The 17580-nt window shown below is 46.7% G+C and overlaps 1 protein-coding gene across 1 annotated transcript in view; it reads right to left on the bottom strand.

Moving 5' to 3' along the window:
* Window positions 1-14770, bottom strand: part of LOC106743817 (methyltransferase-like protein 9) — a 41421-nt gene extending 26651 nt beyond the window's left edge. Inside the window, exons 1-2 of the mRNA XM_014618029.1 lie at window positions 14377-14770; window positions 722-933 (exon numbers count right to left, since the gene is read on the bottom strand). Coding sequence (XP_014473515.1) covers window positions 722-933; window positions 14377-14577 — 413 coding nt within the window. The 5' untranslated portion in view covers window positions 14578-14770. The remainder of the gene's footprint in view (window positions 1-721; window positions 934-14376) is intronic.
* Window positions 14771-17580: the final 2810 nt, after the last annotated feature.

Raw genomic sequence — 17580 nt, 5'->3', positions numbered from 1 at the left:
GAGATAGGCGGAGATCGTATCTCCGTGGTTATTAATTAACCGGCGAGAAGGGAAGGCCCCCTTTCATCACCTCGCAAACGATCTCGCCTTCAGCGAGAGGGCCCTCGGCCTTGCCCTAGCATATATAGATAGCGTCGTACAGCTGCATCGAGGACCTCTCTTACTCGCCTTCTCTTTCTCTCTTTCTCTCGTCATGTACTACGACATACACGGGGATAGATCGTCATGAGCTTAAGTACGCGAGTATGAAGTTGGAAACTATCGAAGTCGGTGTTGTTAAGCATCGTAAGTACTATCAGCTGTGATATTACGCAGATTCTGCGAATATTAGAACGAGAGAGAGAGACGCGATCTCGCGCGACATTGTCGTTCGTACGCGGATTGATGATTCTCGGTGTGATATTTTATCACTTTCGAGATATATGAGCGGATATATAGTCTCAGCTTAAAAGGGACCGGGACGTTATATCTCATCATCGAGGAGATTATGAGATAGGACGCGCAGCAATGTCGCTCCTTTCGCGCGGAAAACAGAGAGACGCGAGATTTGCGCGTCAAGCGGCAGATGCGTCAGCGCAATTTCGACAAATGCGATCGCCATTCTCGATACGGGGCGCGCGCATGAGAGAGGAAGAGGAATAAAATTCAACGAGATTCTGCGACGCGGTGTCGTGTATCTCGCTGCAAAATCAATACGAGATACGGCATAATGGGCACTTACCCGTTTATGGATGTTCGACTGATGAACCAGGATAACGCTGAGCGGGCTAACGAGTGCCAAGCCTGCAGGGGCAACGAGTCGGATCTCTCCGCGGATCTCACGAGGAAAATTTCGGCGGCTTTGTCGGGCTGATCGGCGTTGGGACCGGTACCGAGCGGGATCCACAGGTCGAGCAAGTCTTCTCGGATCTTTCTCTTGTCAACTTTGTACCACTGTGAACATATGAAGTACGTAGTTTTTATCATCGCCAGCTTTACTTTTTTGTAACGTTAAGTTCTTCTAAAAAGGGCTACTCACACGTATGTGGGCGCGTTTAGATACGTTCAATTTCTTTTTTAATTCCATCACTGTCGACAGAATTAACGACGGTTTAAAATAGCACACAAATTTTAGTAGACTGTTGGTACAATTTTTTACTGTGCAGTTTTAGTTTAGTGCAGTCTTAATTTTGCTGAACGACGAATCAAATTGATCGAATTACGGGCTCGTTTTTAATTTCTCGTTAAAAATATGGGACTTAATATCGCATTACCCTAGTAGAAATTTTACGCATTTTTTTAGCAGTTACTGGACAGTTATAATAATTTCTGTCTAGCAAGTGAGGAGTAAAACTACTCGGGGTCCCAATCAAAATATAACGTTTCTCCTGCAATTACAATATTCTTGTCCATTTCCTACGCAGTATTGCTACAACTATTGAGAATACCTTAATACTAGACAGCAACTGGACGGGTGTCTAGAAAAGCTGCATATATTTCTACCCCAGGGATAAAAAGAAATAAAGATAACGCATTATTCAAACAAGATATTAGCGAAATCGATTTCACACGAATGATCGCGCGATCTTGCAGACCGAATTATTCGATCGCTAAAGTCACTGTGGCGCGCCGTACGAGGTACATCAATCTGCGGGCATAAAATTCGCGAAGCTCCGGTACGTTCCATTAACGTCCCATCGGGTGGCCCGCCGAAAATGTATTTCTTGCTTCATTACGGCCGCGTATTACGGTATTAACGACACGTATATCCCCCGGTCGCGGATCAATTTTCCCCTCGAAACCGCACGACATTCCGAATATTCGCGCACTTGCACGTTTTCTCGTTTCTTTCCCTCGCTCTTGCAAATTACACGACGCTCGCGTCGTCATCGACGGATGGATATTCGCCGCCGCCGACATCGTCGTCGTCACTTCATTTCGACGAGTTTCAACACTCGTTAATACGCGCAAGTTAAAAAAGAAAAGAGAGGGAAGAAAAGGTACAGCCGTGAAATCTTATATTTCATTAAGGCGCCATGCTGCCGGGGCGTCGCGTCGGCACAACATCTTTCGCTTCATTATCGAAGGCGCGTATCGCGACATTAACGATATTCTCCCTCCGTCTCCGACGCCCTCCGCGCGTCCTTGTCGTCCTCGGAGAACCGCGAAACGCCACACAGTCCGAAAAGCAATTACGTTGACCGGTCGGTCGGTCCACCGGGCTCTGCGCTACACGACAGATATCCGATTTCACCGTCAGCTTCCGAGAATGAGAACCAATTACGCGGCCCCGGGGCATTAAGGAATCGATCTAATTTGCGCGCGCGCTCGGCGGCTCGACGCGGCGCGGCGTGGCGTGGCGCGGCGCGGAACGGCTGCTCTTAATGGCGAGAGAGCCGGCCGATGAAATTATACGAAAATGTAATCAAGGCGCTTTTTGTCTCGTTTCGCTCCGAGCGGGGCAGGGGCGTAATTAGGAATGCTTTTGCGCCTCGCGACGGGGGACACTTGTTGCTCACTCCGCTTCGCTCCGCTCCTCTCCCGCTCCCTCGCGTTTCCTCTCGGAGCTTCTGTCTCCGTTCCTCTTTTCTTCATTTCACCCTTCTCTCTGTCGTCCTTCTTTTCTCTCTTCGTCCACCTCACGATCGTAAATCGTCTTCTCTTTCGCTTTCTCCCCCCNCCCCCCCCCCCCCTCACTCTCTCTCTCTCTCTTTCATTCTCGTCCGATTTTTCCTCTGTCTTCCGTTCTCTCCTTCTCTCGCCGTCAATTTCTCTCTCTCTCCCTCTTTCCTTTTTCTCTGTCCTGTTCTCGCAACGGCTCCGGTAGTCAGGGGGGAAGGGCACGAAAAAGGAAGAAGGTGCCGGCGGGGAAAAAAGCCGGGAGATGGAAGGACCTCGCCACAGAAGGAGAGTAATTAACACCGTGGTGCCCAGGTGCGCGGCCCTAAGAAGTCGTTTATGGATTGCTCGGCTGCCGCGGCCATCAATTAGATTCTCTAATTAAAACAGTCCGCTCTTCTCACCGCGCGGTGCATTAACTCCGCCGCCGGCCAGCTCACGAAAGGGGAGCGAGCCTGACGAAGTTACGCCGATCGACTTTGTCATCGTCCCACCGGACGGAGGCGCGACGGATCATCGCGTTTCTTGTCCGAAGACCAGCGGCCGACTTCACACGGCGTCGATAAGCCCCGCGATCTGACGCTTGAAGTCACTCGCGGTACGAGGACGTCACGTTTTCGCTGCACGCTCGCGATCGACGGATAATCAGAGATTTTCGACAAAGGTTTTCATTACGTTTTTGTATCTCGCAGAGAATCGGATAGAAATTTTCCCGGATTTTTGGCTAGTTATTGACCAGTTTCATCGAAACATAATTTTCTGCTGAATTATTAAACAGTTACTGTCTAGATTCTGGTTTAATTTCTACTCAGGTTGGTTTTACTCTCTGGTTACTGCGAAATAAATTGGCTAGTTTCTAGATAGTAACCAGAATTCCTGGCCAATTATTAGATTCTGATTTATTTCTTCTCGGGAGATTATCTTATTACAATACTAACTGGAAATCGCATTCTTATCTCAAACATGGGATGAAGTCTCTTTTCCGCTGATTGGCTGTGCGTTGCGGCATTGCTTCATACGCATGTCATCACTAGAGTCGAATGATAGTTTGACTGCATATCAGCTTCAGAGGTTAATAAGCAAAGTCATATTTTAATGTTACTATATTTAGTAGCTCGCGTTTAGCGCGTGTGTGTGTATTCGTTAAGTGTAAATACTTAAAATATTTCGTATATTTTGTACATCATAGCGTAAAGTAGAAAGCAGAAAAATCATTGGAAAAATATTGGGGAGAGACCAAATAAGATCTTTTGACATTTCCCATTTAAAATCGCATGTTTGAAGTTACCCTTCTAACTAGAATCTGCACAGATTTCTCAACTAGAATCCATTAGAATTATTTTGGGAAATCGTAGTAGATTCCAATTAGATCCGGAGAAATCTTCTATGCAGGAATCGAGTCACCTCTTTTCTTAATAATTTTCAAGCATTTCATCATACACACACGGTAGCATGGAGGTGCATCGAGAGAAAACGAGCGCGATTCAATTTGTAATCGACGTTCTTCCCGTCGTTTGCGGTTGTCGTTCGCGAAATCTGATTTTCGATTAATGCGTAATCGCCTGTCGCGGGAAAGTATCTCGGCCGGCGCGGTCGACGGGCTAAACTCTTTCCGCTTCAATTCCGCTCTCCTTGACGCGCAAAAAGTGCCATCATCTCGTGGGTAATGTCCGAAACAAAGAAGCCCGGCGATGCATGGAGGTGCGAAGGCGAGCGTCTTTGTAGTGTATGACGCGGCGCGGTGTAAAGCGACCGCTCGCTCGTGCAATTTTAATTATGGCTGCCAGCGTGTGTCGCTAATTGCAGGTAGCCGGCGACGCGCTCACCCCACGTCATCACACTTTGATTCCGACTTTTTTCCCGGGGGATTACAAATGGCTACCGACGTGGTCGCGCGCGCTGCTACCCGACAGCATTCCTCTTCGTGTCATTAGTGGCGACTTTCTGCGCGGCGTGCCGGGGCGAGGGGAAGGCAAGCAAGGGCAGGAAAGAGAAGGGAAGAGAAAGGAAGGGAAGAGAAGGAAGGAAGGAAGGAAGGAAGGATCCGGGAGGCTGGAGAGAAACGCAGACAGAAGGAGAGACAATCGACTCCGCGCGCCTTCCGTGTAGCTGTGTAGCATGCAGCAGCAATCGCCTCTCGGCACCGACAACAAGTAGCCGACTCGGAAATCGCAGCCATCTAAATCAACGTCGCGCGTTCACCGCGACGAACGGCGAAATAACGCCGAGAGGTTTGACGCCCTCGACCTCTCGGAATCCTCGCAGAGATACGCATCGGCGCGTTTAGATCGCTCGGGGTCCCGGGGCGAAGGACGATTTTTGGGTCGACGCGATGGTTACAATAATAACGGCAGCTGCTTTTTACAGCTGGATTCTACAGCACATTCTTTTGTGTGATATATCTCTATATATATATTATTTATCGCAAAAAAATTATTTATTTTTTATCGAGGATTAAATATTGTTTTACTTGTTGGCACTGGTAAATATTTCATTCCCGAATATTCTTTCAAAGGGCTCGACAGAGATAAATAACGGAATTAATTGACAGAATCATTATTTTAGAAGATTTTATTTTGGAGTCGCCGCGATGTTTGCAATAATATCGGCAACTATTTTCCGCAGCTAAATTTTATAGAGTACTTTTTGTCTGATGCATCTCTATATAATATACTTTTTATTGTAAAAGGAAATAATTTATTTTGTCTGTCGAGAATTGATTATTTTTTACTTAATGGCATTGGAAAATATTTCACTATCGAATATTCTTCCCAAAGATTCGACAAAAATAAATAATAAAATTATTTAACGGAAGGATCATTATTGAAGATTTTATTTTGTGATCGTCAAAATACTTGCAATGCTAGCTAGCAAGAGAGCACCTGTTTCTCACAACTGAGTTTTATGGAGTACTTTTTATGTGATATATCTGTATATAATATACTTTATATTGTAAAAAGAAAATACTTATTTTATCTGTCAAGCATTGCATTTTTGTACTTGTCGACAGTGGTAAACAATTCACTCCCCAATACGTCGCCGAAAGATTCGAAGTAAGTAACGGGATTGATTAACGGAACGGACGGTTGTTGAAAATTTCAAAAATTCGCGATTCCTACAATGGGCAAAGATTTTCGCGTAGTTACGAAGTACATCGCGAAACTGTATCGTGAAATGCGCCCGTCAGGAATGCGAGAGCGAGCGCGATTTTACGCAGTCTCAAATATGAAACAGCAGGGTAGTGCATTTCTGTTACGTGATTATATCGTTCGCTTCGTAACAATGGCGAGGAGGAAGTCTCGCTCTATGATTTGAGATCGGCACGGAGTTTGTTGATCATCGCGGAGTTACGTTCGGCGCACTCCGTCCGCGATGGTTACGCGTCGCTTTATGCCGACGCGGAACGATGCATGGGAAAACTTATAAAACGTAAACGTGGAAGTATGAACTGTAACGTCGAGCCATCGCCCGGATGGCCGGACCGTGTTTCGCGACATGTGTTTACTGGATCGATGTGCGTTTACCAGATTGCCTTCAAGTTGCATTGCAACTTCGCCCGTGCGATATATCGCGGCAACAAACCCGACTGAGTCCTCATTTTTAGCGGTTCACCTGACAGTACATTCGCAACGAATTGTCCGAAATCGCAGCACATATGGCTTCCTTAGAATTAATTGTTTAACCGTATCGACAGTCGCGACGTATTATTAAGAAACGCTCACACATCTGAACACGCTGACTGACAGTGAACAAACCAAACGCGTTTCGGTTGAAGGAAATCGAATTTCTGGCTCTTGTGAACCAAATTAGGTTCTTATAACTTGAAATTCGGTTTCCTCTAAGCAAAAAGTCGCTTGACTGTTCATTGTCGGGTAAATTCAACCAAACTTGTTTCCGTGCGCATATTATCTAGATAAAAGTACATTACCTTCGCGTAAACGCATTTATAAACGGATACACATGGGCACTGAGAGCTCGCCGGCCGCAAGAAGCGATATTTTTGGAGAACGCGTGCTTCGAATAATAGCCAGAAACCACTTGTGCCGAGGGGTTGAATCAGTACGATGAGCCGCGCTCAGTGTAGCAGAGCATCTAAACGCGCCACCGTGTCCAACGATATGGAGAAATGCCAGTGGTCCAACGGCGTTCGCGTTCCCTTTCTTTTTCTCGAAATCCCTTGCTCGCGTCCGGGGACGATCGGGAGAGGGCCGCGGTGCGAAGCACGCGTAAACCCGGCGCAAACTGCGAACGATAAACAACGCCGTCGAGCGGTTTATGCTTTCCGCGAGAAATACTGAGGATGTTTGGCCGCTCGGCTCTGCGGAGCTCCTCGGATTCCTGAGGCGTGTTGGATCGCGAGTCAAACGCATTCTCTTCCCGCGCCATTATGTTATTGCTGCCAGGACGGCGGCGGCAACTCGACAGGCGTTATATTGGCGCCGTGGGAGAGCAGCGACGCAACATCCGAAAGAGAGAGAAAGAAAGAGAGCAGATCTTCCAGCTCGATTTTTCGTACCCCTTTTGTGGAAATCACACGAAGGGAGCGAGTGTCTCGATTGGAAAAGCAACGGCGGGGTGTAACTAACCGTGAGGAGTTTCCATCGAGATCGACAATCGGCTAACGAGAGGCCGGCCGCGCCTAGAATATCAGTTCGTTTGCGCCGAAAAGAGAGGCGCTTAGGATCGGCGAAGCGCCTGCGGGATGAAGACGGGGATGATCGCGGCGGATAATCAACGGGGGGATGCGTCCTCGCGTTCTCACCGATGAGGCCGGCAAAGCGCGCGGGCGTGACATCAAATTTTAACCGGACCAAATTAGACAATTACTGCGCGGAATTTTCACCTCGCTTCTTGCGCATTTCCTTCTTTTATTTTTCTACGAAGTGAGATAGCATTCTCTCTCGAGTAGAAATGTATCTGTCCGGTCAGAGTCAGAAGCTACACAGCAACAATTGTGTGTTAATAACGGTCCACTGAAATTTGTTTATTACTTTAACAAAGTAAATATGTTAAAAAGTAATACGTTAACAAGGTAAATATGTTACATTATCTGGCCATTATCTAGCCACTAGAAAAAGTGAGCGTTACATTATTGGCGACTGGTAACAATGTTAGATACAAATTTACTACTTCATGGCTAGACATATACGAGGTACAATTTCTCTTAGGTTCTATAGATGCCGAGAAAATAGAAGAGCGCAAAATAATTCCTCCTCGTCGTGAGTGCAGCAATTAATTGATGATGAGACTGAAATGTAAATCTTTTTATACCATACGAGATAAAGAGAACAGTCGTACACGAACAGGCGTTTCACCTGGGCACCGGATCGCTATCAGGAGCACGCACCTAACACGCACGAGCGAACAATGAGATCCGTCTGATTGTCGCTTTTTCGCAGCAAGGGCTCGATCATGCGTGAAGCGCTTCGGAAGGGCGCTCGCTTGTCACGCATACGTCCCTGGTCGTACGTCGTGTCCTGCCCCTGAGGAGCATTTCGAGAACGAGCCGATAACGATCTGTGTCCGTCTCTCGCGGCTTCGTTATCCGATCCGTATTATAGCCGCGTGTGCGCGCGAAATAACTTGCAAATTATAATGCGCGGCTATCTCCGACGTGCCAGCCCTCCGATTTCAGCGGCGAGTCGACGCGCGTTTTTCGCACTTCCGTCACGTATTCGCGTCGATGACGAATAAAACCGCGGACGACGACGACGCAACGTGTGTATCGTCTCTCTTGAATCTTTACTAAACAACACATTAAATAGCGCCGCGTATTCCCCCCCGTTGCACGTTATCTTTTTCTTCATTCTCCACCGCGTCATTTCGGGATACGATGGCGGCAACAATAAAAAAAATGCTCTCATAAAAGAATAGGACGGAATAAAAAGTCCGAGAAAAAAGAAAACGAGGCTAACGAGAGATCTCTCTCATCTCTTTCCGCCGCTCTCAAGAGCCGTCGTCCCACGCGATTTTAAAAGTCGACGCTTTTAGAATCCGGCCGGCTTCGCGCGAACTTTCGGCGGCGCACAAAGCGTATCCCGCACTCACGCATTTCATATTGCGCGAGTATCATTTCCACCCCGTAACCAGTACCGCTTTTTCTGCGTCTACAAAGATATAGAAAAAGGAAAAGCAACCGCGGCTTACGAGTTGAAGTCTAAATTTCTGAAAATCTTTTATCACGACATCTTCGCATTCTCTAATTTAACCGAAACGGTTAGGTTAAGACTCAGAATTCGAGTCGAAATTTTAATCCCATGTTAAATCTTTGATTCTACAACACAGTAAAGGTGAATTAAATAGGTGGATTAAATAGGAATTCAATTTCAATTTTAATAATATAATTTACTCCTATTTTCACTCTAATGTCTTTTAAATTTCTATTTTCATTATTTTGCCACCAAAATCTTTCTTGACCTATCTTATCTTTATCTTATCTTTAAGAGTGTTAAAGTAGCATCAAAATCTCGACTTGGGAATTCCGTTAAGATAAAACGACCTCTCTCATGCCGGACTACAAGATATGAAATTTGTAAGATGTGACAAAAAGAAGCACCAGTCACATTATTAATATTCACGACGCGTCGTCCGCCACTCGCGCCGAGCGAGATCGATCTCGCTAATGAAGAGACGCATTCGCGCGCGCCTCGACTCCCGATTACATTCGTTCCCGCGCGACGTTAGGCGACGTTCGAGAGCGCACACCTCCGCGGAGAAATCAGTTTCCTGATGTAACCGGTCCGCGCGTAAGCCACGCGCGATTATGCAGCGCGATAAGCAGAGATCCGCCGGCCATCCGGATTTATCGCGGGTCCGACGACGAGATCCACCTTCGCGATGCCGGGTCGGTCGGCCAGGGCGAGAAAGAGGAAACGCCGCGAGAGGGAAAAAGAAAGAAAAAAGAAAGAGAAAAAGAGAGAGAGAGAGAAAGAGAGAGAAGGGGGAAGAGATGGGAGAGAAAGAGAGAGAGACTTGAAGTTTCTGCGGCGTTGCGTCGGGTCATAAACGCGCGCGAGGCGTATCATCCGCTCGGCTCCCCAAACAATCCCGCGTGCCCATCTCGCCGGCGATAGCGCATCTAGCCGCGGCTCTTTCTGCGCGAAAATGCCGCGTAATGAATATCATAGGCCTGGGCGGGGGAGGGTGTCGGGGGTGTTATTCGCCGTTTAGCGGCGATGATGCGAGCGATCATGCGTGCGCGATCGCGCGTCGATAGGATAGTTTAACGTCAGTATTTACAGCGCTCTCTCTCTCTCTCTCTCTCTCTCTCGCTCATGCGCGCACACGCAGCCGAGAGATTGATAGCGTCACCGTGCATTGCGCGGCGGTTTCGGACCCCGAGAGTGTACGTTAAGTGTTACACGAATTGCAATCACGCAACAGATTGTTTCGCGAACACTTCCGCGGCTCTCTCGCGAATCCTCTCGTCGCGAGCTGCGTGAGCGGCCGTAAGTGCAGCGTGTGCACGTGTGTCATAAATCCGCCCGAGGGTCACGCGGATTCCGATCGCGACGAGTGTTTGGAATTACCGGTGTTAGCGAGCCGACGTTGCGACGGGGATTGATTGTTACGGAATCGCGCGATATCGGGGAGGTGTATCGATCAATCTCGATGCCGGAAGGCCGAACTTGCGGATCCGAGAGCGCGACGGATTAATAGCGGGCCGGATGAGACAATATCGCGGAATATGACGACGTTGGAACACATTCATTTGCGCGCGTGAGAACCGCGCGGATAACAATGTAACAGCGAGATATTGATAAAAATTGCCGATGAACGGCGAAATCGTGATACTCGTATCACACGGCGCGACACACCGTGACGATCGATATCGCGCGACGACGTGAGTGTCGATCGATTTCGTTTCCTTTGTCGTGACGGTCGACTCTCTCTCTCTTTCTCTCCCCTCCCCCCGTTTCTTCACTCTTTTGTTTCTCACGAGCGCTATGTCGGCCCGAGTACCGTTATAATTGCACTTCGCCAGACTACGTAGTGACTCAGAAATGCGGCATTGATCGGCGCCAATCGTGTACGACATACTTAAAATTCCAGAGAAACGGGACACGAGTGCGGGTAAAAAGTCACGATAGAGAAAGAAAGAGAAAGAGAGAGGGAAGAAAAAAGGAAAGAGGCCAACAAGGATCAGCTGGGGAGGGTGGAGAAGGACAAGCGAAGGGAGACTACGAGGGAGCAAGGACCAGATATACTCATCGCTCGCGTCCTTCTTCCTGATCCCTCGCCTCCCCTCCTCCCTCAGGAGCCTCATCCATCAGTCACTTAATATTTCAAAGCAGCGCCCTGCGCAACATCCTCCCTCGCGTTCTTCCTCGCCCCTGATCCGCCAACACGCGAACGTCGTGAGCTTGTGTCGTCCTTTTAAAAAGCTTAAAACACCAGCGCACCCGCCACCCCTACCGCCATCAACACCACTCAGGACCCGGAGGAAAGTTTTTCGACTTTGCTGAGGGACATTAGAGAATGCGGAGTCGTGCGGCGCGCTCCTAACGTGACGGCGACGATGTGGGAGGGGAGGACGAAGTGATGTCTCGCGTCGATTTCGTGGGGAGAAACCTCGCGGGGCATACAGCCCCCGCCACTACCCCCGACCCTCGTCCACCCACCTTCTATCCGCCCGCCGCCACCGCCGCTCGAAATTCAAATTTCTCGTTTCACGCGACCGAATGGGATTCTTCCCTTCTCTTGTGAGCACCTGCCCGAGTATACGCACCACAGTCGGAGTCGAGATCGATTCGCTCCGCGTCTCGTAAGGAGGGCGGCAAGGGTGCGCAGGGGAGGACGGTGTTCGCGGAGATAAAAGCCGTTGTTGTTTCTTTTCCCTTATCGCCCGACGGCTGAAACGCGACTGGATTGCCCGGACCAACTCGCGAAGGATAAGCTCCATCGAGGAATGTAATTTCGAGCGTATATTCATACGGAACGTCGAGAGTAACTTTCGAAAAGAGTGACCATCAACAGTCGTATCCGAGGAGCGGCAAAATTCTCGAGTGTCTCTCTGAAAGGGAGAGAAAGAAAAAGGAAGAGGGAGAGGGAAAGAGAGATAGACAACTATTTTTATTTTCGTTTTAGAACACAACACTCTAAGAACATTTACAATAATATTTTACTGATTACAATCTTCTGAATGCTGCTAGAGAGATAGATAGATAAGTGTATTTATTTATATTTTAATATTGAGCTCTCTAAGAGCATTATACAGAAAGAAGATGCGGAGAGAATTACACAACAATAAATAAAAAAATTAATAAAAAAGAAAAGGAAGAATGTATAGAAGGAAAATAAAATAAATATATATAAAGAGAGACAGAACGAGAGAGAGAGAGAGAGAGAGAGAGAGAGAGAGAACAGTCTGCAGAAAGGAAATTCTAGAAAATTATTATGAGAAAATAAAACTCTCGAAAGCTGTTCTCGGGGAGTAAAAGACGCGGGAATGGCTGTTCGCGAGGAGAACGACGGCCGCTCTCGACGGAGTAAACTCACCGATGTTTACTTTGAGAAAAACGCGTTCGCACGTTCGATTTTCAATTCCTGTCCGGCACATTGCTGCCGTTCCTAACGAGTTTCTCTCGAAACTGATCTCCCCGCATGTGAGAGGGGAATACGCGGGCAATTCAACAGTCGACCTATTTCCTGTACTCATGCCTGTCATTATAATACCTACATCGTAGATCGACGTAGATTGCGAGTCGCGCATTTTTCTCCTCGCCTCGATCGTCGTGAAGCACACCACGATGATCGTGACCGCCGCGAGTTAAATTGGCGTGGCGACTTTTCTCCGCTGTAATTATAAATAGGATAGGAAAATGCGACGAGAGAGGGAAAGAGATATAAAGAGAGAGAGAGAGAGAGAGAGAGAGAGAGAGAGGACCCGGAGAGGACGTGGACAGTGCCCGAAGCGGCCCCGAGGATGTTTCAGGAATATCGAGGACGTAATTATCCCCGTAATTACCGAGCGCGGTCTTGACTCTTGAGCAGCTACGTCTCGGCGCGCTCGAAAGTGGGGGTAGTCAGTGGTTGGCCTTGTGCGGTAATTGTACTAATTATTACTGCCCTTCTCCCTCTCTTGCCCTCCCCCTCCCCTTCTTGCACCGCCGGTTTCCTCCCCTCGGCCGCCCAATTACCCCTGGTGGCCCGCGAGAGAACCCGGACTCGCGGAGATTTCAGAACCTCGTTTCTCGGAAAAAAATCTTTGTTAGCGCTCGAGAGAGAGAGAGAAAGAGAGAACGCCCGTGGGTCGTCGTAAAATTGACGGTGGGAGGTTTCTGGGAAATCGTAATTAATTTACGGCCGCATAAATTAGGGATAATCGGCAGGGAACTAGGCATGCAAGTGCTACAAGCCGAGAACCGGTGTGTAGTCGCGAGTGAAATTATTCGCGATGGCGCGATAGATCCCGAGGAGCAAAAGGAACTGAAGCCGTCCCGTCGGGAAAAACGTGTGACGATTTATCGCAAATTTAACTAACAGTTCTCGAAAGGTGAAATTAGGACGTCAAAGATGTTTCTTGAATTTCAGATTAATCCGATGAAAATACATTTTAGTCGAAGATGCGAAAGTTGTTCCAAGAGAGAAAAAAGAGATTAAAAAATACATAAGATAGCGCATGTATAGATTTTGATTTAATCTCTCGTGTAATTAAATAATATCGATAATTAACGGCCTCCACGAAACATCTATAATTTCGCAAATATGTATTTAAGGCACTGCATCTCATACATTCTATTGTAGAGATTAGGAATAAAATTTACTATAAAGCATTTTGATAAAACGCAGTGGTGATGAAGACTTTTCAAGGTCTGATACTATTTCAGAAACTTTTCATAAGTAAATGAAAAACTCAAAGGGCTTACAAGAAAAACTTATAAATAAATAAAAAGGAGTGACTGAAATGAAGCCCCTCCCTCCTGATATTCTTCAGCAACATTAATTTCTATATAAATCCGCCGCTGATTGAACAAGTTTGTAACTAGACATATTTTAAATATTTAAAATAGTTGTAGAATGAATTTAAATATTTAAATATATTTAAATATAAATATTTAAATATTTAAATATAAATATACATAGTATCACGAGTATTATTATAAATTGTAAATTTTCCATTGTTATATTTTCAAAACAAAATGGTCAATAATTCTGAAATTTTTGTATAATGTCTCCATATTATAGTCCTTAATATCACAGTAATTTTTCATAAAAATCCTAAATGTGATTTATTAGTAGAAATTAAAAATGGAAGTTAAAAATAGGAAATCAACTTCAGGAAATATGTATGTAAAAAATGTCATCTCCAGTTAGCGAATATCTCAACATCCGAATAGTCAATCATTTTCTAATTACGCCAATAATTAGGTCATATTTAAATCTATATACGGCACAAGTTTCAAAGAATTCTTAAAAGATTCACCTCATGCTACGACTACCTTAAAAAATCATGATGTACCGTATCGCCGCACGCTACGGTCCTGAGACCACTGACGTGACCCCAAGCGGCGGCACGGAGAGCGACGTCATGCGCACGGCGGGAGATAAGCATAGTCTGCGAGCTATCGCAGCAGAGCGGACGGCATAGACAATGGAACGACACACTTGTCGGACCGACGCGACAGGATGTGTGTGTGTGCGTCTATCTCACACTTTGTCAAATGACGCATCGCGCGTGCGCTCCGATAAGAACAAGTTATGTCACACAATTTAGCTCGTGCCGTAGGTCGCATCGCCCGATGAGTATGAGGACGACCTGTCGAATGTTCCACTCACCCTGCGCTTGTCGTAGGCCGCCAGCCACTCGTCGGCTTTCCGCTTGTCGTACAACACCCTGGCGAGGCTGCCATGCGGCCGGTAGCTCTGTACGGAGGGATTCGCGGCACCGTCGCGGCGGTCCGCGAGGCTGCCACTGCAGGTGTTGTCTTGACAGCCGTAGGTGCACCTGGCGATGGGCTCGTCCGCTGCGCCCGCCATGCTTGCCGCGAATAGCGCCAAGCCCGACGAACGAACGCTCGGTCAGCACTATGCGCGCATCGTTGAACACGTGACGTGTTCTCCGGTCGCATGAATCACGACGAGCGTATCTGTCGATCACGCCCGTCGCCCGCTGATGCACGGCCGAACGACCGGACGCCTCGGTCCGCGTAAACACTCCACTCAACACGTGGCCATATTGCGACACTGACGCCGCGCGGCGACCGTCTGAAGTTCGCCGATGGTGCCGGCAACTAACCGACTGGCCGGTCGATCGATCCCTACTCTGCGATTATCGAGGCGCGCGCTTGCGACTAACGTCATGATAGTTCGAATCCGACATGGAGACCATTGGCGGTCGAAGTGGTCTCCGCTCATTTAATTAAATGGTATTGAACGTCTCAACATAAGTATTTTCGTACATACATAGTCGAGTATGACCGCATACATGAACGTAGGGAAGCGAGCGAATCGGAATATAATGTAAGTAGTCGTCACTAGTGTATCCAGCTTTGATATTTTTTAACGATGGTCGAGACAGAGGGGGGGGGGGGGAATAAGTCGTTTCATGTATCTTATTTGTTCTTGTAGTCAACGGAACTGAGGATAATTACATGAATGTTGATCGTGATTCTATAATAGACTGTTTACGCAATACTTGATGAGAATGGATATATGATGTCAAGTATTGAGTTAAGTTAGCATAAAGTGGCCAGATCGTTGTATATTTTCATGACTGTTAAAATCGGCCATTTGCCGCGTAATAGCTAATTCATTCGTTTGCAAAACGGTCTGAACACTTTTTCTTCGAAGCATTTCGAGACGTATTCGACGTTCAGAGAAAGAGAGAGAAAGAAAATTTATCTTCTGAAAATTCACCAATATTAAAATCATTGCAATTTTTTTACAATAGAGAGTAAAAGAATAAATAATGTCAGCAGATATTTCTTCGTTTTTCTAAAAGTACTGATACTTTTATGGACTTCTGAGCACAAAACAATCGGTATTTTTTTTATAATAGACTACATTTTATTAAGTTAATTTTATAAGCAATCAACTTTTAACTTAGTTAAAAATAAAAATAGCTTACTCAACTTTGAATATATATATACATACATAATGCATATATGATAGTCAAATGATTGATTTCAATTATTTTATCAATAAAAATTGTTCTTGTTCCACGCAACAGTATATTATATAGCCGCAGAAAACTTCATTCTAATTAATCCGTCAGTTATTTACTCATCTGCTAATATTTTCCCGGCCTTAATGAGATTTAGTTCAAAGTAACCATGTTCTAAAATAAACATTTTGCGATATCGTTAAAACGAAATGCATGGCCAAAAAAACCTTTGCACCAACTTGGCCTCCCCTACTGGCTTCTGTAATACTATATATTGAAATACCTCACCGACCGCGAAGCGTATAAAATAATAATCGGCCACGGTCGATTTTCACGATCGGTCAAAATTTTCACAAAGCGCACGCCTCGCTCTGAAAACTATCGCACAAACGCGGCTTACATATCTTTCGTATTTTTTATCGTCCAACGTCCTCCCTCGGAGGAAGTTACCGCGGATGGGCATAAAACTTTTAGGCGGGATAAATATGGCGCAGGGAGAGTTCTCGGCGCACCGGTGCGCGTCGGATGAATATTTTAGACGCCACATTGACGCATCGCGCGCGATTTGCTCTCTCGTTCTTACTTCCTCTTTCTCCCGCCCGTACGCTCTGCCCGCGCTCGCGCGCCCTGATAATTCATTAATTTATGATAAGCTCGGCCGCCGCCCACGGGCCACGTCCTCCCCCTCCACGCGCCATAAATCATTTTCGCGTCTGACATTAATTGCGCGCCACCCCTCGTTACCGGGAGAAATGAGATTTTTTTAATTGGCGAATTTTTCACCGCCGCTGACACCCTACCACCCGCTCCCGGATGCTCTACGGTCCTCCTTGGTACCTCGTAATACGTACCGGGCGAGAAGAAAGAGCGAGATATGGGGGGTAGGGGAGGTGTATAATGGCTTTCTTAAATTTGACAACGATACGTCGGCAACACTGAGGTGTTCTTTGTCCTGCGAATCGACGTGTGTGTTCCGTAGCGATCGCAAAAGAGAAAAAATAAATTATGTTCGTTCAAACGTTGATTTCTTTTTCTCGCGAGACAAATTTTTATGTCGCATTAACGCTCAACGCGGATCGTCGCAGTTGATTCCCCAGGTAAAATAACAGGTCTCTTTTGAGAAACGTCTAAAAAAGCATTTTGTCGGATTTAAGCTACAGAATCAACTTTACCGATTCTGCAATAAAACTGCGAATGTAAGTCCGTGAAATTTTGAAGGATGAGTTTATTTATTTTCCCCCGACCTTGCCGAGGATACATTTGGACGTGTCCGACAATTTCGAACGTCTAAATGTATGGCACATGTGGCCGCGGGAGAAAACACCGCATACCATTGCTTTTGTGGCGCATCCCTGCGTCACGATTCTCCGATCGAGGCGGTTGAAAATCCTAGTGCGCGCGGGACAATCGAGAATTAGGATATCTTGTTAACAGCCGGGCCATTAAATTGTTTTCTCAAAGCTGAAATCACCGATACCATCGCTGGAGGCAATTCTGCGGACTTGGTTTTCGCACGTTAGAAATTTCCATGTGCGCGTAAAGTGGAAATCACGGGAGCGGCGAATCAAAGACACTTCTGCGAAGTCTCATCTCGAAGCATCGTGGACATTCCTGTCTACGTCCGGCTTCCCTCGGAAGGGCCTTAACTCGATAAGTCCTCTCGGTACCTGAAGTGAGCTCATAATCGTGAACGAAGCGCGCAACCGCTTATTACAAGCGAGGGCATTGTAAATTTGCGGGGAAGAAGCGAAGAAGCGCAGAAGTGAGAGCGGACGTAGCCGAAAGTGAGACAGAAGCGAAAAGCGAGAGAGAGAGAGAGAGAGAGAAAGATAGAGCAGTCAGAAAGGAGCAACTGAGACAGAACGATAGGTATGTCA

The sequence above is a fragment of the Dinoponera quadriceps genome, unplaced genomic scaffold, assembly GCF_001313825.1.
Source record: "Dinoponera quadriceps isolate SergipeBrazil2010 unplaced genomic scaffold, ASM131382v1 scaffold1245, whole genome shotgun sequence".
In the NCBI taxonomy this organism is placed as follows: Eukaryota; Metazoa; Arthropoda; class Insecta; order Hymenoptera; family Formicidae; genus Dinoponera; species Dinoponera quadriceps.
This window is presented reverse-complemented; position numbering and strand designations above follow the sequence as displayed.